The 23,980-nt window shown below is 43.7% G+C and overlaps 1 protein-coding gene across 2 annotated transcripts in view; it reads right to left on the bottom strand.

The window, feature by feature from the left end:
* Positions 1 to 9,688: 9,688 nt before the first annotated feature.
* The window catches only part of CCND2 (cyclin D2), a 35,981-nt gene continuing 21,689 nt past the window's right edge, over positions 9,689 to 23,980 (bottom strand). Inside the window, exon 6 of one of the 2 annotated variants that reach the window (XM_075761554.1) lies at positions 9,689 to 11,116. In XM_075761554.1, the coding sequence (XP_075617669.1) occupies positions 10,961 to 11,116 (156 nt within the window). In that variant the 3' untranslated portion in view covers positions 9,689 to 10,960. The remainder of the gene's footprint in view (positions 11,117 to 23,980) is intronic. The other variant, XM_075761545.1, reaches the window with a different exon arrangement.

Here is a 23,980-nt window from a genome sequence, read left to right as displayed (position 1 = left end):
CTGCTTAAGACTGTTGCAGATCGATTTGTTGGACGGAGGCTGCTTTTGCTCCACAGCCATGTGGGAAATAACGGAGAGAGGAATTAGGGGAGTTGCAGGGAGAGAGAAAAGCAAACCTACCACCTACCCCCCGGTGAAAAACATCATACGCTCTCCATATCATGGTGATGTTTTCAAACTCAGGAGTGAAGCTGACGTCTGAGCTAGCTACAATAAATTAGCTCTCCTCTTTTTCCTGGCAGTATTCTTTCTGGGCCAGCTGAAAGCATTTGCAGGGAAATAGAAGACGCATCTGCATTTTGTAGTTCACACTCTTGTTGCCGATGCGTAACTTCCTCTGTGAGTAAGGGGATTCTTCCTTCAGTTGGAGGGTTTGACATTCAGATTCTCACTTTCCCTAGCGAGAGTGAAAAAGCAAAGAAAAAAAAAAGTCTTAGAAAGGTAAAGATTTATTTCACTGCTCTGTCCCCACTTCCTATTTTTGAAGATTCATGAAAAAGCACACATATGTCTCGACAAACTGCAAGGATGTGGCATAGAAGATATTTTCCTCAACATCATAGAAATACAATGTTCACCTCAGGAAAGGTTCTGCTGGCCAGAAATACTAAGGATTCAAAATGGTTGATATTTTAGGAAATTTACCATAAAAATTTAGTCAAATCATCACCACTGTGCTATTGATGTAGAATACAATAACAGGTAATACATATTTTATCGTTGCAAAAAGCAAGGAAAGAAATGGGAAAACCACTTAAGGTTGAACAAAAATATCCAAGTAACTATGATAGCACAGAAGAACTGAGAAAATAACATTTATAGTTAATATTTTAATCATTTTGCTAATGATGATTTCTAATAGACAATGAGAGCAATGACCCAATTGCTAGTATTAAATAATAGTATTATGAAATTACTGCTGGTAAAATGGACAAAGTAACAGAAGAAGTGACTGCAAATCATCCTTTTCCCCTCAGAAGGCTGAAGTTTTATGGATTACAGACAATCTAATTAACCAAAATACTAGTTGGTCAGATAGCTGAGTGTATTTCCTTTAGGATTTCACAACCAGATGGAATAAATGCTATCTAAAAATCAGAGAAATTCTTCTGGGTTGCCCAGAGATCTGACCTAACTTTGAAACTGCTTTGCGCTTGAACACCAAACAATTTCTAAATGAAGACTAAACCATAATTCCTTCATTTTACAGCCATTTAAAACAGATGATAAATTAAAATATTTAACACAATGGTGGGTCTGTTTCATTCTCTCTTTATCATCCTTTGGCAGTGTGGCACAAGCCTGTATTTCTGCGGTGCCTCTCCTCCACGGATTTCAGAACTGACATTTTCAAAGGGTGAGACTAGTGACATGTCTAGCCTCTAAATGAGCCAGTGCCAAATGACTCAGCTCTGACCTATTTCTATTGTATCACCATTAAAAACAACTGTGTTTTGCTATGATGATAAGACCCCAGCTGCGTGAAAACATATTTGGGCCAACACCGTTGGCGTCTATATTCTTATAAGTGCATGGTTTGATACAGGTCCCTTTGCAAAAGTGATAGCCCTTCAGGCAAAGTTTTAGAGACTTGGTCTGAAGTCACACAGTTCGGGTTTGCAAGAAAACAGCTCGAAAGGCTGGCAGCTTCTGACTTACAGCGTCCTGGTTTGGTGACTGGATCATGTTTCCCTTTTCCATTGTTTAGTCCTCTTATCTTTGCTCCTGTCTCCTTCACCTTTATACCATGTGCATGTTTTTTCCTGAGCGTTAAAATTCTTATTTTCTGTTTCTTCCTCCTCAGTAATTTCTCTGAACTGCTGTAGCACATCATGTCAGTCTGTGATCTTGATCCTGTTTTTTTTTAACTGACCCATTGAAATAGTGTGTTTATAAAGCACAACTGCTAACACGAGCACTGTACCTCATCAGATGAAGAACAGTATTTTGCAGAAGTCATCTTAGGAAGGAAAAGCTTTCGTGGAGCTGGAAATTAAACATTTTTGAATGAGAAAATTTTATTCTACTAAAAGTTTTAAACTCGAATCTGGTAAATTCATCATCGTATGGATCGCATATCACTAACATCAGACAATATCATCAATCCACGGAGAGTTATCTACTCCCTATGAAACAACAGTTGGCAATTAGGAACACAAAACTGCAGTCATCAGCCGGGCTATGTTCCCTGCAGCCCGCTTGTCATCCAGGATCTCATCTTGCATCCTGCTCTTACAAGTACACCAGCCCAGCAGAAACCTAGGAGGAATTTATTCAATTTTTTCCTCCGCCACTCCTCTCTCTGTGTAATGGGCCTCTAAAGGACATGCTGTCAAGAAGAAATTCATAACTTGATCAAATCCAAGCACAGAGATTGTGCTGTGTCCGCTTCTTGAACTGGACAGGCTGGAGAACACAGCTGTGCGATACCTTTGCAGCAACTACATCAGTTGCTTTCACGGAAAAGTAACTTTAGGAAAGTGTTTAATTATTTTTTAAGACGATTTTCAGTGTGATATACTGACTGCAAACAGGAAGCAGAGCCAGCCTCTTGCGACTGTCCAGCTGAACGTAAAACCTTCTGTGCTCCTGCAACAACAGCACTCCAGACCAATTTGCCCAAGCCCCCAAGCACAGAAGTTCAAGTGGCGGCTGCAGGCTTTCCGCTTGATGAAGGCATTCAGGTTGGAGAATTGAGAGAGTTCCGTATAACATTTTACTTTCCAGAAGGTTAGGAAACCCCAGGCAGCTCCTGGAGGAGCTCCAGGAATAGCTGCAGCTGTCGGAGTTACGTTACCGTCATCTAGCGGTCCTCCCGCAGCCTGCACCCTCCGGTTCCACCGTCCAATCTTAGTCTGTTCCCATTCAACAAGCTTTGCATTTCGCTTAGTTCACATAGTTAATCTTTTGCTCTGGTGCTGCTAGCCATCAAGGAGAATCGCACCCAAATTTTATGCATGTCTGTTGCAAATTTCTGTAACGTTAGGCCAAGCCTTAATACCCAAACTTGGGAAACTAAACAATACTATCAGGGCACTCGGGGAAGATCAATACTTTGTTCTGTGTAAGAAGCAAATCCAAAGAAATTGAAATAAAAAACTTCCTGGAGAAGGAAAGAGGTTAAAGTTGAGGAAGCTGGAAAAAATTGAGAGAAATTTTTTTTCGGATGTGCTGGATAAATCCTGATTTCACTCCTCATCCCCCAGCTGGTTATGTCCCCCTCACAGGTTTGTTAAAGTTCTGAAAACCCTGGTCATCAGAAAGGTCAATGTATTGCTCTTCAGGGATGCTTGCTAGTATCCTGCCAGATGAACCAGGGTTTTTTTGCTCTAAGAAGCATTACCAAGTAATTTGAGGAGCCGCAGCCCCAAAGGCGCCCAGTCTGCTGACCTTTCTCCCTCACCGCTCTGTCCTAATTCTTCTTGTAGTTTCTGCGTGTTACATTTTGGAAGAGCTCAAATAACATCCCAGTTTATTTTTAGAGAAAACTCAATAGCAAGACAGAGCTATCACTGCATCATTTCCACAGAAGGACAGACATTTAAGGAGATAGACATTTTCCCCTTATTATTTCCCTTTACTCACTGTGCTTTGCATCAGCTCCTTTATCTCTGTCTAGCAGGTTGCAGCAGAGCTCAGAGGAGCCCCTCATGCCAGGCGTATTGCATACAGACCTCATACCTAAGCGTAAATACCTCAGCTTTACTCACCTTAATTTGTAAGCCTAACAGCTCTCGATTTAATGTATCCGCTACCAAGGGATGCCCTTCCCCACAGTGCATCGCACCTGAAGCCCGTGCTGAGCGCTGGCCTGATGTTCTCCCTGACAACTGTCTGTAGCGAGACCTCCGCAGTTTTCACTGCTGTCCCCTGGCAGCATCAGCAGTAACATCAGCTGCCATGCACTCTTCTTGGTGTAAAAATGTTGTGGTACCTGCGCCCCTGCGGCTGCACACAGCTGAAATGCTTTGAGAAGCCTTTTAAATATATTAGCTTAAGAAAAATGAAAGAGTGGGGATCTTTTTTAATATTTCAAGGAGGCACAAAGTAAATGCGGTACAGCCAGCTTTCTCCAAAGATCTAAAGGGATCCCCAAAGTCTTTTTAAAATAAACTTTCCCTTAATTGGGAGAAATGATTCAGTGTGCTGTGAGGGGCAAAGACGTAGAGCATAGCCTGTTTCCCTTTTGTGCCAGCTGGCTGACTTGGATTTGCAAACAGCGTGGAGAAGGCTCTCTAACACAATTTTTTAAAAACTGAATGCAACTACTCTATATTTATGCCTGCAAGTGACTGCAGAAGGGCGCAAAAGTCAGTAACGGAGTCGTCCGCACAAGCAAAGCCATACTCTTTCCTGGCCTGTTTCTTCCCTGTGAAACGTAAGATTAAAATACACCTTTTCTATCTTATTATGTACGTTGCCGTTAAGCCGTCCATGTGTTTGATAGTGCATGTGAGGTGCCCTTCGTCTCTCCCGCTCTGTATCCATGGGACGTTTGGGTTACAGTATGTTTGAAAATGCTTGTCATTCATGCTTCCTCCTGTGCATCCTTCCAGGCAGAGTATGGATGATTGATGGGCTGTGACTGCAGGCAGTGGGCTTCAGCGACCTAGGGTGTCCCGTGTGCTGATTTTAATAGGATGAAGCACCGATGTAATGCTCAAGGAAGACCACCATATTGAGAAAGATGGACTCCACACCTCTCATACCTCTTGGCAGCTAAGTCCTGACTTTTTCTGCTGAAAAAATAAAAGAAAATTACTTGGCCAGACTTAGCAGTTCTACCTGCCTTTACATCAGCTTCACATTTATCGATGTGACTCAATTTACAGTATGAGGCAAGAATGAACTGGAGTTGGTGGGAAAATTATTAAACCCATTGAAAGTTAACAGCAGAGCTCCCACTGTCTTCAGCAGGGATATAATTTCATTCTGTTTGTGCTGGTTGCATGAGATTTGTAGGGAATTTTGCTTTTTTAGAGCAGCACAGAATGAAGAGTGGCTGCATAGTTCATGGACAAATCAGAAAATATAGCAATTGCAATAGAAGTGTTTGAAAAGACTCCTGAAGCAAGCATTAAGGATGCCTTCTTTGGAACAAGAAGGAAAATTCCCTGCTTAGAAAGAAAAACTGCATTTCTAGTCCCTAAAGAAATATTTGGGGAAATATGAAATAAAACATCATCTAACTCGTATACCGAGATTGGAAACACAGAGCAATTGTGTGGTGTTTTTCTCTTCTGAAATCTCAATGCTAAAGCTTTTTTCTCTTTGCTTTCCTTAAACACAAAAGTCAGTCCAGCGTGCAGTTGCTTTAAAGCATGATTTTGCTATGTTGTCCCTCCTTAAAATCCTCAGGCTGTCCTTATGTAAAGTATAGGATCATGATGGGCAGAAATTGTTTGCAGATGGTAAGAAGACGACAATAGAAAACGGTTTCACAGGCTACATAATAATGGAACTTAACCCTATTGTATGTGGCTTCTCAGCATTCAGCCAGCTTTCTTGAAAGGAAGTGAACAGGCTGTTGTCCAATTAATTTCAATTTTAGCTTCTGCACCCTATATCCACCAATTCTGAAAACATACATTTATTTAAGTGACGACAGAAAATCTCTTTTCTGCTAAATCTAGGTTTATTAAAACCGCTTAAAACACAAAACTGCAGAGCACATCCCTGCAGTTCCAGGAGGACTATTGGTGACACTATAGTGGGAAAGGAATTAATCCCCTGAAACCTGAAATTAGGCCGGAGAGCACTCCTTTGAGCTTTAAACTACAAATGGAAGGTGTAAAAACAACCCTCACAAGTTCCAGTTCTTCACAGGCTCTAAGTTACGCCTATGGAGCTCTGCAGATTGCTGCTCATAGTGTTAAACGGTGGCCAGATGAACGCGAGGACTCGTGATGCTTTAGCGTCTCTACCTTCGGTGTGCAGATAACCTGTGAAACACAAAGCTCACAGGTTTTGAGAGACTTTGCCTAAAGCCACAGCTCCCAACTTTGTGTCATTAGGACTAGAAAGGTCTGTATCTCCTGACTCACAGCCTCATGATTTAGTTCGTATTTCCTATCCCATCCTTGGGTTTTTTTCTATTTGTTCATATCTGTTCATGTTTGCTCGCATACTTCTCCATTTTAACAACACATAGTTTTCGAGTGTTTTCCCTTCTCCCTGTCATTACATCTTGTGCTTTGGGGTTTTTTTCCCCTTTTACTTCTCTTCTCTGTTTTTGTCTGTATTAGTCACTTTATCTTAGCGTTACGTTTTCCCCGTTGTGTCTGCCCCAACACCTCTTCACTCTTCGGTGCCTCTCTGCTCGCCCCAGGGATGCCCAAAGGCCTGAAATTCGGTAGGAGAAGACTGCTCCTGGATGGCAGCGGAGAAGCAGCGACGCCGAGGTCGGGCCAAGCACGTCACAGGGGAAGTTGGTCGATCCACAGCAAGCATCCACGAGCAGGAGATGTGGAAGAGGACGAGCATCCCATCCTGCCTCCCGGGTGCAGGCTGAGCATGGAGGCTCATCCCTTCCCTCTGGCTTCACCACAAAGCCCTCTCCTTTTACTCACACTTTGCCCAAAGCTTACAGAAAGAAAAACAACAGAATTTTTGCAGTAGCCTTTAAATGCAACAAGTAATTGAGTGGAGGTTTAAACAGTATTTCAATTAGTTGCAAAACAGTGCACTCCATGTAATTACAAGGACTTTTCCACGAGCTTGATTTAATTTCCAATGTCTTAATCCAGCAACTTACCGTTTTTAAGGCTTTGCTCTCCTTAAATCTCACGGGACCTTTTCAAAGAAGAAACATGCCAGAATTTGCCTGCCTGGCAGGTGAAGGGCTACATACAACTTGCTCTGTGACTGCAACCTTCAATAGTTCATGTTTTATATGCCTGCTACCACCATCTACCTAGAATCACAGAATCACGTCCCCTTTTGCACTGTCTTCACACTGAATGAATAAAACCAAGACAGGCAAATTTAGGTCAAGGTGAGTTTATTGTCCATACAGCATACCTAATCCCGCCAAAACACTTTTCTTAGAACCATCTTTAAACTAGTCAAAACAACAGGTTATTAATAAAAATGACAACACTGAACAAAGAAGACCTTTTAAAAGGTAATCAAGACTACACTGTATCAGAGTCTTATCCATCAAAAACAATCTCGCATACTTTCTAAATACTTTTGTTTACACTGATCATGTCTACTACCGCACTTTCTAGCATCCCCTGACCATATAAACATCCACACGTCTTAAAGAGCACATTGTGAGAGAGTAACATTGACTTGATATGGCATCACACTCGATAAAGCAAAAAAAAAAAAAAAAAAAAAGAGAGTTTGAGAACAGAAACTGTGCAACCGAGAGTGATTTCTGAGGTACATGAGAACATGGTAATAAACATAGTGGAAAAAATCCAGTGGCCAGGTGGTTTGCTGAGTAATTAAGAGCCGTCTGATTATTCAAGCATAAATCATAGATATTAAAATGGTTAGTCATTTTCTCTTTCACAAGCATGTTGGGAATATAAATAGATTACGAGGTGCTCCTACACTTCGGTAATGGGAGGGAGGGGAATATCATCAAAGTACCATCAATAGGAAGCTGAGAAAGACACGCTTTTAGCAATTGTGCCCATCCCTTAGCACTTGTGAAAGTATAATCAGCAACGTTTTTTTTTTAATTAATCAATAGGAAGATTTATGATTTCTGCAATTCAGGAAAAAAAAATCTCACACCTCATTTGCAATAGTAGCGTTCACTTTTTTAACGTCTGTTAAAAGCATACTATAGAGTATTTTGATTTTGAATGCTACTGTGAAAACACTCAAGTTTTAGGTTTTCCAGACTTCAAATACAGTACGTTTCTGGGCGTAACCAGACGGTTAGCATTTTTTGAGTACGTCACTGCAGCTGAGGACACTCTTGCCCACGGCGGTGACCCGGGCAGACCCGTTGGGATGCCATGAGGGACCCGGGTTGTGCTGCAACCCCTGCGCCCGCTCCTCGCCCCTCCGCGGACCTCGCTCCCCCGTCCCCGTCAGCGCTGCAGAGCCCTGGGGGCACGATCCTGCAGGAGGGGGATCCCCGCACGGGACTGGGGCACCGCAGGAGGTGGGATGAAGAGCAGGGGCAGACACCCTAAATGCCACCCCCACCTACGCTCGACCTACAGCACGGAGGGGAGCGCACCAGGCAAAGGCGACGGACGCGGTGCCTACGCTGACTGCGGGCAGCTGTGCTTCAGCCCGGCACGGAGAGGGCATCCCACTGTCTGGGGACCCTCTGGCTCGCCTCCCCGTGAAGCCACCGCTTGCTAACATAGGAGGACTGTCAAGGAATGTTCTGATCTGTCATATATACGCTGCATGCAGCTCCGGAGCCTTGCTTCCACAAAATTAATTAACTTTTTTCCTCCAGGAGAGACACCGTCGCTGAACTTCAGGTGCTCACCCATGTGAAACATCAAGGCAGGAGCTGATGGCGGTGAGAACAAGGCTGTCCCCACCACTGGTTTTGGGAAACACGGACATGCTCCGGCGAAGCCGCCCGCAGAGACGCAATGCATTTTTTCCACTATGAAAAGGATACCGAAGACCAGAAGGGAGCCAGTGCCCCCGGCTGCCTGCAACCTCGCCCCGGCGCGGCCGGAGCGTGGGCCCCGGGGAAAAACCAAACTGTCGTGTTGTGAGGTATTGTGAAAATGGGAACCATTTCTGTTTTGTCCAGTAAACCTGAGGTAAGTATACCGTCTTTGCAGGATGTGATCAGGAAGGAAGGAAAAAAAAAAAAAAAAAGGAAAGAAGGAAGGAAAAAAATAAAATAAAATAAAAAAAAATAATCATGAACACGCTATTAGAAAAAAAAAAAACCAAAACCTGTACAGGGCATTTCCAGTAAATCAAAGAACTCATCATATCTCCACTTAACCATCTACTTCAGGATTTGAAATTTAAGCAGTAAAATAATATATTATAAAAATGTTTATAAAATAGCAGCACACTCAGTGAAACAATACAGCTAAGTACTGTTAATGTGAATAAGAATGAAACAAATCATAGCTTCTTAGCAGCGCAAAAAAAAAAAAAAACAAAACCAAAAAACCCCCAAAAACCATAAAAAACAACAAAACCTTAGAATCTTACTCCATTTTCTACCCTCGTCTAGCCAAATATGGCTGAGTCCATTCATATAATATTCTTCAAAGTAGCATGTTCTTTCTGGATTTTTGTCTTAAAAACGCAAACATTAACATTTCAACCAACAGCTTCATACTGTATATTTGCAAACTGTTAATACAATTGTGCAAAAAAAAAAAAAAAAGTTGCTCCAACTCCTTTGCCATCTAAATGCCTCTTCGTTACAGATGGAGCAGAAAAATAAATTCAAGTACACTGAATACACCTTTGTAATAAAACTCCAAGTCACACACCTTGATGTTTACCACTCGTGTCTTTTGCACCAGCAATTTTCTTTTCTTGTCCATAGATAAGCATGCAGGTGGTATTAAGATCCTTCTGTGACACTGAACAATACAAATCATCAGGCTTTTATCCGGAATGTCATGACAGGAATGTCATCTGAAGCAGGTGTTGGTATTTCCAGCAACACCGCAACTAACCGAGTACACCAGATACTGGAAAATATTGACTATAAAAAGCTATATGCTTTGCTTTTGTGACTTTTTCTTTTTTTCTTTTTTTTTTTCTTTTTTTTTTCTCCTCGGCAAAATCGTCATAAACCATCTCATTTAATCCCTTAGGAACAATTTTCAAAGTGCTTTTTGAATGAAATGGTTTACAAAAACGCTCACTGTGGATCAAGAAAGTTAATGAAATGCTGAAAAAGTGTGCGGGGGCGGGGGGGAAGATGGGTAGGTAGAAGAGGGATCAAACCAAATCTCACGTTCTTTAACACAGTGAGGATATATTAAAAAGGAAGATGGACAGAGCATCACTTAAATGTCTTTACGGTCAAGCTAAGGAGCTGCCAAAAGTTAACATTGATGTGAAGCATTAGCGCTGTAAAGGAATATAATGCTTTTCACAGGTGATCCACCGCATCTTGCAATCCAAAGGTCGGAGGCGGTCTGATTAGCCGACTGGTCAGAATTAATTGGTGCATTTCCCCCATCTAACGTGAACACTCGATAACTTTGGCTTGGCCCACAGTTGGGTAAACAGGATTGCCCTTATGCCAAAGATGCTGCTGTGTTTAGAATGAACCATTTCTGAAGGAAAAGTAGAAAAAGTCAAGAGGGGAGAGGGGAGTTTGGAAAAAGAACAAACACCAAAAACAAACAAACAAAACCCCCAAAAAAACACCTGCTCTTCCGGCTGGCAAAATAAAGCATCTTCTTTCTTAGGTAGCAGCTACCACAGACAGCAAGAGTAAACAAAACTAACATACAGAGATCCAACAAACACTTCTGACTAATAACAGAGGTGACAGATCAGCAAATCTCTTCTGCATTCAAAATGGTTCAATTGCTTCAGGGATCTTTTCCCACTTTGTCCTAAACCCCTTATTCTATTGCTTTGCAATCTAGTCAAGCCATAAAATCGCACACACGATTCCTTTCTTAAATCTAAAAAAGGGGTGTATGCACTAGGTCATAATACACAGACAAGTATACTCTACTTTGTTCCCACAAATGCAGGCTTACAGTTATCTAGCTACTTTGTATGCTTTTATAAGCATTTAATATCACTGATACATAATCAAATAGCAATTACCAAATATATTGTGGGATTCCCTTCTGTAGAACATCACAGGCACCAAATGTGGGGTTTTTTTCATTATTCAGTTTTTGTAATTTTTTTTTTTTTACCTAAAAGAGCTTTAAATATGTTCTATGTGGGAGCAGATTAAAAAAAAAAAGTTTCATTCTAAAAATAATAACAAAAATAAAAGGGCTGGGGGGAGCAAGCATGACTTTCTGTGCCGATGTCCTCACAGGTTGATATCTCTCACATCTGTGGGAGTGCTGGCCTGGTCCAGTTCGTCCACCGTCTTAGAAGGATTGCTTTGCTGTTGCTGCTGCCGGACTTGCCTAAGGCTGTTTACTAGCACCGCCTCGATCTGTTCTTGACAAGCTTTAAGGCAGTCCTAGAGAATAGAAAGCAAATTGAGCTGTTAGTGGAGATAGGTTTGGGGTTTTTTTTTCCTTACTGAGCTAGCAGAAGTTGGAAGAGCATCATTCTGGTATTCCTGAGGTGTGTCTGCTGTGACAGAAAGCGAGCTTGAATTCTCACAGGTCATCACTGCGTACAAACTCCCTGGGTTAAACAATGGTAATGCTGTATTTATTAAACTCTCCAAATCTTAGTGTTTTACCTGCTCTTGCTCATTTGTGTGGTCTTCTTGAGCAGGAACCCAAAGTGTTGCAAAACAACGAAGCATGGGGTATATGAATTTTTGCATCCTCCTATGCAGAGTAAAGTGACTTGGGTGGGCCTTCACTACAAAAAAGCTGCGTTTTTCTCCTCAAATAACAAACACGTGCTATACCAAAATCATGCAGACAGAAGCATTTCAGTTTTACCGTCAAGCAAATTGATGGTAAATTGAAGTGAAGGAGAAGTTTTGAGGTCCCTGAAAAAATGCAGTGCTCTTGTCACTGAGTTTTTATCAGTCATGCATTTGGGTCTCCAAGGGAAAGGCAAAAGAAGGGTCTGTTTATCTGTGAAAATTCATGCAAGGGGAACGAATGATGCAGCCCCAAACATGCAGCCATGTTAGCATTCTCTGAGCGCATTCCAGAGAAGAAAAGTGATTTCAGCAGCTGAGGAGGAGGAGAAGGAGGTGTAGGATACGTTCCCGCACCTTCACTCTGAGAGGAGGACTATGTTAACAGCTCCAGGAATAGTTACTGGCAATAATTCACAGAAGATATTAAAGCAAAGACAGGTAAGAGAAAAAGATGCAAATCCAAAACGCACAGCCAAGCCTCAGAGACCACTGCATTACAAATTATACTACGCACCACTTGGAGAAAGAGCAGGATACAGTACAGCAACACAAATTTGGGAGCCCTGTACACATACATTAGGAGTCCCGCAAAAATAATGAAGTACAAATAAACAAATGTGAGGGATTTGCCACACTTAAGCCAGACACAGCGATGAAGAGGACCACTAAAGTATTACAGGATGATCCACATTCTTGATAATACACTGGAAGACCAAATAATATGGTTATTTAAAAATAAAGACATGTGAGAAAACATTAACAAACACTTGGTTATAGCAGACACTGAAGAATAAAACCCGAGCCATGATTGTACAAACACAACACCAATTATGTGCAGCATGCTGGGACTGTGAGAGTATCAATATGACACTGTGTAGCTGGGCAGGTGGTACTACGATAAATGTTTTTTTCTAAAAGCAGCCCTACAGAGCGATCTTACAACACCGAAAAAGGTGCTGATACTGTAAACTCACTGAAGCCACGGTCTGTGTAAGAGCTGGGTCTTCTGCCAAAGACTTCAGACAGCAGAGAAACACAGGTTTTGGTAGCAAGGAGCTTTACAGCAGAGTTTCTTAAACAGAGCCCTGGCAGCATCTGGCAGGGGCAGCGAGACCCGGCATCACCATTCCCACTTCCAGGCGGGGGAGCTGAAGAACAGAGCCGGGCACTGACCTCCACGGGGTTCCACAGGCGCTTGCGTCCGTCCGCCCGGGGAACGGAGCATGGGATGCGAATGCCACGCCGGGGAGCTGGCCTCTGACCAACACCGCCCACTTTCTACACTCAATACCAGGTTATTCAGGAGAGTTTGAAATATTCATGTATGGAGGTTTAAATTGTCATACTAGCCAGACTGGGAAAACACGTCAAATGCCGGGTATCTGTTCTGCTGACGACATTTACGTTAGTGATGCGCGCAGTTAGCTCTGGTGGGTCACAAACACCAGCCATTTCTCTTGGCTACCAGCCAGCAGCTGCTAGCTGCGAAATCATGTCCTCTCCTTGCCGTGAAACTGTCCCACTTAACATAATGAAGTGCCACAACCTTTCTCTGAAGGTGCACCTGCCAAAGAGAGGATAGGAGGGATGGCTTTTCAAACTGACCCAGGAAAAGAGGGTTGGATGAGATGCTGACCGTATGAGAGACAAAAATATTCACAGTGATGTGGATCGCACCAGCTAAAGCCAGAGAGAGGTGTCATCGAAATCTCCTGAGTATCCGGGCTACCTGTCTGCAACCTGACTCAGAAGTTTGTTCCCTCAGCGTGGTTAGTAACACCACAGTGAACAGACTACGGGGCACGGTGACATGAAAAACCTCTGCTGCAACATCGTGTGCGTGCGGTGGGCAGACCGAGCCTTCCCCGCGTTCGCCTTTTGTCCCGAGAGATGGGGACTGTGAGATTGCCCCTGAAAAAGGAGCTGTGGTCACGTTAACTGGCTTGCAGTACCGCACCTACCTCAGTGAAGCTCCACTATAAGCCACGTTTCTCACTGCTAGCAACTTTTTCAAGTCTCAGCCACCGGAGCTAAACTTTCCCACACTTTACTCTCTGCCTCAGGCTGGCTTTTTTATGGAAGGGGAGAACCCACAACAAAAAAAAAAGGGCTGCTGTGTCCAAGGAAAGGGTTAAGGAAAACAGGTAATTTTACCAACACTAACCAGCTCTTAAACAAAGTTTTCAATCATGGTTTGAGAAGATTAAGTATAATTAGGATTCGGCATGGGACATAGAGGGGAGGGGTCAGAGATCTTTTGATATCCTCAAGAAATGCAGCCCAAGGTTAGCCAAGATACACAGCTCAGAAAAGTGCATACTGCCCACGCTCAGGAAAGCTTACGGAAGGCTTGGTGCTCAGCTCCCACGGCACCAGACCTGCGAGACAGATCCTCACAAGCAGACCTGTCTCCTCAGCCTATGAGAAGACCAAAGCCAAGCTGCAGCGCTGCTGCAAAAGTCTATGAACACTCGGAGGTGTTGCTAAGTCTGGCGGACTTTGTTCAGAGCCCTTATGATCGAGGAGGTCTGTGCTTTGGGGGAAGGCAACCGCCATCCCTGTTTGCATCTAAGCCTGGCTGAGCACCAGAGAGTCCCTGCAGGGATGCACAGGAGATCCCTGCCAGCCCAGGCATCCATGTTTCCCTCCTCTGGAAACCAGGTTATAGGAAAAATGGTACGTCTGTGCCATACCACTGGCACAGAGCCAGAACACAAATGAAACACAATGCCAAAGCTGGGAAGCTGGGACACGGAGGGTTTAAGATGGCCTGGGGAGCACTGAACATTGAATTCAGGTGACGGCGTGTAGGTTCCTCATCTCATGGAGCACAGCACTCTGCTCCTGAGCTCCAGCAGGCACCAGCGTGGCCCACAGTACAGCAAGGGAGTGCTGCAACCTGCTCTCGGTTGCACCAGTCCTTGCCCATATGCTGGAACAACTCCTGCATCAGACGCATTGCAGAGATCACCCCGAGCTCTTTGTAGCCGCCTCCAGGGCATGCCCCGATTTCTGTCACTCCTGGGATTCATCCCGACACTCTGTGAGCAGGAGCGATGCTCTTGGAAGATCAGAGGTATCTCATGGGCACCACCACTGCATTGCCACAGCCAGTGCGTAATCACAACCATTTGCAAGCAGTGAATATCCGTGGGGCTCAGAACCATGCCTAAACCCAGGCATCCCAGCGCTGCCCGGCAGGCAGAGCACAAGGCAGCAGCCCGTCCCTGCTTACGCTCCCGTTGGCTGGGGACTGCTGTCTGCTGGCCTCCTGCTCCCAGAGATCAGATCTGGGACAGACAAGCAAGGTTATAGCATCCCTCACCTCTTACGGTTCTTCCTTGCCTTTTAGGAAAAAGCAAGGAGAAGGGCTTCTCCGTCTGTCGCCACTTTCCTGCTGCTGCTGGCAAAGCTGATTTTTTTAAAGGGAAGAATATGTACTTTTGTTTAACCAGGTAAGCGTTTTTATAGCTGGGGCTTGCTCTTGTATTACTGGGGGCTTAATGATTTCCTAACACCGGAACTGCTTGTTTAACCATGGGAGCTAGACAAATTCCTCAGCCTTTCTTCCAAAGTACCTGGCTGCCAAAAACTACCAGAAACTTCAGATAAAAGAAAAACCCCCCGTTATTAGCTTGGGTGGGTTTTAAGTCCATTGTCAGAATTCACCTGTTTGTGAGAGGACAATGGCAAAAAGTCACTTCAAGGGTCAAGGCATTTTCAATGGAAGAAAGAGCAAGGGCACCAGTTTGGAGACTCTTGTAACCACCTACACTTGTAATGCACTTTTTTTTTTGGTGTAAGAATCTCTTCTTTTAAAGCACAGTGGTGCACAATTTCAAAATAGTATGTCCTTCCGAAAATAAGCCAGATTTTTTACAAGCAGCTTCAGACTGGAGAGCTTAATGAGGCAATTTCCTTGCAGTCGGGCTTGGGGAAGGAAGGGTGGTGACATGCGGAACATAAGGCCTGAGCATTTGGAGCCAGCTGTGTCTGTTTCTAAACACCCTTATATATGATCATTTACACTGTTATTAAAAAAAAAAAACCATCTGATGGTCAATATAACGTTTCATTTATTTATGAAGGGGCTAAAATCTCTAGGTACTCCTATACAGAAATCGCTCATTTCTGATGTCTTCATTGTGTACATAAAACCCATAAAGGGGCCCAGATTGGAATTGTCACAGTTTGCGAGGATTTTGTTTCATACAGGGATCCACAAGCCACTGATGTATTTATTCCATGATGTGTTAGCTCTGGTCTACTCTTACGTTTTGAACTTAAAATAACATGGCACTGAATTCTTCAAAACAAAGAAAACTATAGAAAACTGACCAGCATGTTGCATTCCACGTGAAATAGCTTCCAAAACAGAAGTTGCTATTTGCATACTAATTTTATTTTTTTTTTAATTAAGCTGAGTAATACATTCTGTTTAACTAGTCTTTTCTACGAAGCATCCATCCAGGAGCTGAAATTGCCTTGCCAGCGCAACCCAAAACCGGTGAAACCCTTATTTTGCAGGCTGTCAAGTTCTACAATCAAAATCTATTAAACCAAAAACCAACCCAAATGCCAGATTCATGAGTGAACCTCAGTCATGCAGCAAAACGAGCTGGAACACACCAGCAGGTGCAGCCCAAACTCTCCAGTACCGATGACGGAAATACAACAAACTCGGCCAGCTGAGGCTGTGGCCGTGCAATCATTAATCCTGGCTCCGTGCACTACCAGATCAGCCAACCACCCCGGTTTGCTGAGCACCACGCACGGGCCCGCGCCGCTGCTTCTGCCGAGGTGTTCCGCTCACTCACGCCATGGGATTTTTTACTCACCGCGGTACCTGCGGGACAACAGATGATACCTGGCACAGCATGGTGTCAGAGTGCTGTGGACAGATTTGAGCAACGTGTTTTACGCCAGATGAGATGGCAATTTAACCCATCGATGGCTTTTTTAATAAACTGGAATCGTCAGAAAAAGTTTACACCTGGCCAACACGACACATGAGCAAAGTGCTTGTGCTCTTATAGGAAAAATCCTAAACCCACATCTAGTGTGCACTTGAACCACTGTTTCAGTCTGCAACTAGCTTTAAGATATATGAAGTGCACCAGCTGGATAGTAATCTCAGGTGAAAGGAAAAAATAAAAAGATTTATTATTAAGAGTATCTTATCAGCCCAATTGTCATGGTGTGAATCAGCAAGTGACTTCTTTTATAGATGCAGGGGCTACCACTCTGTTTTCTTCACTGGACCTTTCTGTCAATCCAAAGTTAAGTGACACAATACAAAAAATACAAAAAACCTATCAGGACAAACAGCCTGGCCTTCCCACGATGCAGCAGTTTTAACTCCTCCAAGTTTCATGTGATTTGCTGCATGTGTACATATTTTACTGGTGGACTTTCATTTTGCAAGCTCTAGATAGCACTGACAATAGAAAATTAAAGCTTTAAAAAACATCTCAAAGAAAAAAAAATTATGAACTACACTATTTTCAGCAAATCTTCCTTGACAGAAAACTATAATGCACTGAAGTGATAGCCCTCGATTTTGCAATACAGGGACTGGCCCATTCCTTCAGAATATTGTAGGGTTGCCTTTGTTGTTTTTATAAAAAAGTTTTTTAAGTGTGTGTCACATGGATCAACTTCCCCATTCTTCTATATGGTCTAGTAGTTTTAATGATTAAAATAGTTCAGGTACTTTCCATTCCATAGTTTTATTTTTACTTCAGCATGTACAGAACTAAAAAGGCAATTTACTTCTGGGTTTCTTTTTTTTTTTTTCTCTGAAACTTTTTCATCCCTGGGTGATTTTACTAGCACACTTGAAATGCATTTGAAGGAAAAGCAATGCTTTTCTGTGTCCAGTGAGGAGTACCCTCATGGCTGTGATGGAAATGCTGGCAGTGAAAATGACTGGAAGGAGGAATCAGCAGGCCTATGGCAGGATCTACTTATCCAAGTCAATACTAATTGAGGATTTCAGTTTCCATGCATGACAATCTTGAAAGAAAGCACAAGCACTAGGAAAGATCATGCAGAATATTATACATAACACATTTTTTAGAACTTTTCAACACCTGTATAATATAGATACCCTATACTGCCCCCCTCAGCCTCCAGTTTTGAACTGATGTTGATCATGCTGTTACGAAAATGCCACTGGCAAGCTATTAGGGAAGGCATCCCACTCAACTCAACCAAGAGGCTCTCGCTTTGCACTGGTAATTACTGGGATTTTTAGTCCTGACTGCTCTGAGCTCCGGGACTACCTCATCACGACCCATGTAGCTTGTCTCTTCAGCTTTACTGAGTTAAACAGCTGCAAGATGTCCTCTCCATCTTGCAAGATCATGACTGGACTGAGAAATTTAAAAAAAAAAAAAAAAAAAAAAGGAAAAAAACGGGGAGAGTATTGAAAAGACATTTCATAGGTATTCTTGTAACATAGCTTGGGTTTCTGCCATCTAGCCGTTTTCAAGTCTTCCTTGGCACCCCATCCAAACCGAAGCTGACCGATTGTACCTTCTGGATGACAACGGTCTCTGCACCAGATGCCGCCACAACTGAGTCACAGTACACCACCTTCTCCACAAAGAAAAAGATCACGTCTCTCAAATGCCAATAGTGGAGTGCTATCACAACAAAGGTAAACTATCTCAGCCATGCATCTTTTCTCTCTTTCCCCATTTTGAATCAATCCAGAGCTTTTGTGAGCATAAGGGCACTGCAGCTGTGCATTTATTGCACCTACTCCCACGATGACAACCACACTAAAACTGATTTAAACCACCACATTCATTTCACAGCCAGGCAGGGATGAGAAACGATAGCACACCCTTGGATCCGTACCGGCCACGTAACAAACACCCAGGTCTGCCAGACCATGCACTCCTTGTGCCAGCAACCACCGCGGCTTTGCCGCTCACCGACTCCGGCAGGCAGGGATGCATGCCACGCAGAAGTGATGAACTTCACTCCGGTCTCTTCCACAGTGCCTCAGGACACGGAGCTTTTTGTACAGTGATTTTTAGATTCCCCATTGGCTTCTCAGTTTTGGTCTTGCCTGGGAGAAGAAAGAAGCAAGCTTACCCCAGCAAGCCTCCTAATGGGTACACGGAAACTGGCCTGAACCTTGCCTTTGCCCATCCAAGATGGCACTCATTTGGGAATACCGGTGTCCAGAGATAATGCGTTACGGCAGCATTGAAGGAAGAAACCAAAGTCTGCAAAACTATGGTTTAACAAGGTTCCAAATTAATACATTTTAATTCTATTAAATTTAAATATCACTTAAACCCTTGACAAGATCTTAGCTTTATGGTGAGGTGTTGTGCATCAGCAACCACAGAGTAAGGCCAGCACCGGCAGAACAGCTTTGATCAGACCAGTCAGAAACCACTGAAGAGAAGCGACACTGTACCCAAGTCCCACCTGGGACGTATGGACATCCAGCTGCCAAGAGCCCAGCTTGGTGAGCCCAGGGAAGTCAGCAGGGAGCAGCACGCCTGCCATTGCTACCACAGCCCAAGCTGCACCGAGCTGAGGCCAACAGCAAGGCAGAGCCGTGAAGACAGTCATGGAGAGTCAAGGCAGAGTCATGAAATCCTTTGCAGTGACAAGGCTGAGGACAATCACGCCAAGCAATTGAGTGAGTCATTTCTCAAGGGCTTTCAAAAGCCAAACTGCAACCCTTCCCTCCTTTACAACCAGCAGCAGAAGGGTAAAAATAAGACAACACATGCATAGAAACGATGCAAAATACCGAGCTATAACTCTTGATGCTCCTGCATTTCCTGACCAGAGTTAGGAGCCTGGATCCAAACCCCGGGTGCTTTGCTGCGTGCTCAAAGTCCCAAAGCTGGGAACGCTGCAAAAGCCTTTCTGGCGTTCCTGTGTTACAGGGTGGTTGGTTTTCCACACATACATTAATTACTTCACAAATAGCTGTTAACGCCCCTGATGACTGCCATAAAGATCTCTTCCTCTTTCTTAAAACTGATTGCAAAAGGGAAACATGAAAAGGACTGTTTTTAGGTGCGGGACCTGGTATGATAAATGGAAAGGATGCTGGAGATATTTGAAGTGACAAAACTTTTCACCGGTCATGTATGCATTGCTTGGACAATCGCAGAAAGCAGCAATCAGACATGCATTAAAGAGTTGCAATTTACATAAATTCCAGTGCGAAACGTGCGATCTGTACTCTGAAGTACAAAAGACGTCTGGATTCCTCCGCTGGTTCACGTTTAGGCCCCAATTCAAACCTCTCCGAAGCACATGCTTCATCGTTGACATAAACAGGGATTCCTTCCCAAAGTGGGGCCTTCGTGCGCCGAGCACTGGCCTTTAGCTCGCTGACGTTCTCCAAAATGAGAGTCTGAAAAGCTGCTGTGGGAATATCATGCCCATTTACCACATTTACTGTATCTATCTCAGTGATGTCACATCTAATGGACGCAGTTTAAAACCAGAAATATTTTCCCTCCTAAATGTGTCTATTTTTGCTACTGTAACAAGTAGCATCAATTACAGATAAAGGTCTATGTCTCTGTTTTTCCATCTGCAAGTACAGAAAATAGTAATTTGCTGTTCCAGAGGGTATTTCATGCAGACAAACGAGGACATCTCACTTTTTAAAAATAAAAAAATGGAAATCACATCTATGCCAGAATTTCTCCACTTACTATTTCTACATTATTGTAATAACGCAATATATAAGATGACTAACATCAGGCATCCGAAAGATGTCACATTTTTCTCTGCAATTTTTTGGTCTTTTCAGCACTTTCAATGGTGTACTTTCTAGATTCAGTTCCACTGTTTGCTTCAACAGTCCGCTTGCTGGTTTCCTGTTGCTCGTGTGGGTATTTCTCATAGCAACAGGAGAGAACAATGTTTTCAGAACTGGAAAAAGTGAGAGTAAAGCCAAAACACTGGCAGGGTGATCCAGGGGCAGACGCCATGCTCGAAATTATACTCCCTGCTTTGATGTGACTTGGGATTTCAAGCTGATCATCTCTAACAAGTACGCTTTGCAACTGTGAAAAGCTGTGAATCTACCCTGCCGTAACAAACGCTGCGAGCATTTATCAAAAAAGGTGATTTTATAAAAGCTGCGACAACCTTTACAAATCTGTACGAGCTGAGCAAGGATTCCCCACTGGAGGTCGGGGGGCAAGGCTCCGACCAGACTATCCATCACCGGCCCGTGAGTTCCTACAGCGGCGATGCCCGGGCTGCAGAGCCGGTTCCTCGGGGGCCCTGGCTTCCTCGGCGCGCCGGCCGAGGCTGTATTTATGAATGGATCTGACGGAACTCCGCCATGAGCCCGCGGTGTAACTGCATCACCCCATTGTTGCTACACACGCACAGCACTCACTGGGGAACAAAAAGCTGAATGAAGCAGAGCAGCTGCCAACTCAGGCAAAGACAACTTAGGAAACTATCTCATTCTTCCTTTCTTTTGGAGGCTATTTTGTCTGTTGTTTCCTTGCATACAAAATGCGGTCTGCAACAAATAAGGCAGGATAAGATACAGCGAGTCCTGTTACTTGGTTCCAAAACCACAGGCCCTAAACACTACAAAAGAGGGGATAAATGGTGTATGTGCTGTAGGGACAATGTTCGAATGCTATCCATTCAAGATAGATTTCCATGATTTTATACTGTGGCTCAGCAGAAACGGAATTCTTGAACGTGGTGGTTCTGAATGTCGTTTCTGTGCAGAAATTTGCAGGGATCTTTAGGAAGGAACTTTTCAGACCTTGGGAAATAAAAATAAATCCCAGCACTGACATACGTAGCACATTTAAGTGGAGATATATTACATGCCATTTATTATGGACTCAGTCTTCATAACAGCCTGACTCCACATTTTCAAGGGCTCACAGCCAGCTGTTTTGATAAGACCTTAAGAAAAGCTTGGTTCCCTTTTTCTTTCTACCCCAGGCACTTAAATATGCTTTAGATTTTTCAAAACCACTCAGTACACACCAGTTCCCATCTGGGAACAGACTTTTAGAATAGACTTGCGCCCGTCTACAAACCTACATGTTGGCTCTGCCTGAAAACCTTTCCCTTGCTGCTGATGCTGGGGAGGACAACTCCTTTTGTCATCCGGATGCAACTCTGAGAGCTGGGCTCTAGGAAGAAGATGCTCCTTATGTGCAACATATAACCCTCATTACCACACAGAGTGAACCCAGCCAGCTCTTCTGGCAGCTATGGTGCTGGAGAGTTTATTACACAAACAGCTACTAAGCAGCTTAATTTGGGATCTAACCTTGCTAGCTTTTGTCACTGATGTAAGCCTGAACGCAGTCCTAATATGAGATAATCATTTCTACATTACAGTGCACTCATGTCTCATAGAAGGTGGTTGGAAGGGACCTCTCGAGGTCATTTAATGCAACCTTCTGCTCAAATCAGGCCTACCTTTAAAACTTAGTTGTATGCCTAATTCTCACTGACTTTAGCCTGCAAAATTCTGGTCCAAGGTGCTTCGTAACAGGTAAAGACCTCACCTACCTACCGCTACCAGCAGTTTTTTGAGCTTCTCAGAAATGTGAATGTATTTCTCCTCCACAAGGAGATGTGGGCACCAGAGAATGCAAGGGAGCAGGACAGATTCAAGGGAGATGCAAGCGGTAACCAAGTCAGGGCATGCACGCCCTGCACATCACTTAGGAGATTGCTCCCAGGCATGACCAGAGAGGCAGTTTCCTAGCGAGCTGACACACTGAACTGACAGCTGTTCTTCCAAGAGGTGAGGAGAAAGATTTGCCCAAGACAGATCTGTCGCAAGACAGAATATTGAGTGCAAGGTCTTAAAATGTGCCCTACCCATTCAGCTATCCTTCCTCACATCCCGTAATTGTACACAGCAGGGATGCTTGTATCCTCCTCTGAAGCATCTGGCTCCACTGCGGACAGGATACTGTGCACACTGGAGTGCTGGTCTGGGATGCTATGGAAATTCCTGACTTCCTGAGTTGTTTATTTTTCCATTGCAATGACCCACCAAGAGATGCACAGGGAGTCCGGCGCGCTTCCTGTGAGTAGTCTGTTAACTCTTTCCCCCCCAGCCTCTCTTGTCCTCTTCAAGAAACAGTAAAGGAAATGTTCCCACCCTCTGGCAGCAGGACAGCCGTATGGGACTCGCTCTTAATGATTCTTTGGGACAATAATGATCAGAACAGGCAATTCAGATATACCATGCTGAGCTACTTTTGCTACCCATAAGGCTGCTGAGCTTCTCAGTTTCTCCAAGAGTAGCTCCCTGATGTTTATTTTGGTAGGTGGAAGGAGTAATGAAACCAAGGTTTGCATGGCCTTATTGTCACCGTCTCTTCAGACTGCGGTTCAACCTTCACCAAATGGCCCAGGGCAGCTATTTATCAGAAATAACTGTTATCCCTAGAGTGACACTGGCAGGATGCCTTGTACTATCTTGTCTGAAGTCTGGAGCGCTGCTTTGGATTCATACAAGGATAGCCGACACCAATGTGTTTCTGAAAGAAACACTCGTGTGTTGCTTGTTTGTTTACCCAACAGCTGGGTTCCAAATTAAATGCTGTTTATTAATAACATATTTTTGGTCTAAGTCTTAATGAAATGCCCATTAAAAGCATTATTGCACCAAATGCCAAACTCCAGTCTCAGTTACACCAGTGTAAAGCTAAAATAACTCTATTGACTTCAGCCTCTTGGTTTATGCTGCTATTTCCTAGCAAACAGATAGCACCCTCAAATTATCATTATAAAACAGTAAAAGTTCAGAAAAGCTCACTGCAGTTGAGTTACACCAGGATTTCATTATCATTCTCTATTTTCATACGCATGAAATTTTGAGGCTGGAATTTTTCATGCTTCACCTCAGACAGCGACAGTTTTTTGGAAAACCAATGAGAAAGTCCCATCATCTGTTTCCACACTAAGCAATCACACACACCAAAAGAAGAAGAAGCAGAAGCCTCTGGGACCCTCTGGTCGGGAAAGACACTTCCCCAGCTCTCTGCCATTTCCTGTGGGCTGCCAGGAGGCAGCGGGGGGGCAAGAAGTTTTTCCTCTGCAGAACTGTAATTTCTGTGAATTCCCTCGCTTTTCCACTGTGTGATGCTCCTGAAGCCTAGGAGCTCTCATTTCTTCCTCTTCCTTCACCTCCCCTTTGAAAACAAAATCATTCACACAGTGACGATGAATTAATTGTGTCGCTGCAGGAACAGCTCTCAGGCATCAGAAATGAGGAAGTGTGAGAACTGAAGCTGTTCATTCAACTTTAATTAAGTCTCAGCGTAAAATATATTACAATAGTCTTTACTCTTCATTAACACAGCCTTGGGCTAACCCCTGCACAATCTAGCCAGTACATTTTTTCCAACAATACATTTTACAGATGAAGCTGACGTTACTACCTATTGCTAAGGCTTCCCCATACTTCTCTGAGACTCTGTTTTCAGTTGCTTCTCTCTCTCTCAAGATTTAACA

This window comes from Balearica regulorum, chromosome 1 (genome assembly GCF_011004875.1).
Source record: "Balearica regulorum gibbericeps isolate bBalReg1 chromosome 1, bBalReg1.pri, whole genome shotgun sequence".
Taxonomy (NCBI): Eukaryota; Metazoa; Chordata; class Aves; order Gruiformes; family Gruidae; genus Balearica; species Balearica regulorum.
The sequence above is the reverse complement of the archived record's forward strand: the minus strand, read 5'-3'. Positions and strand labels throughout refer to the sequence as shown.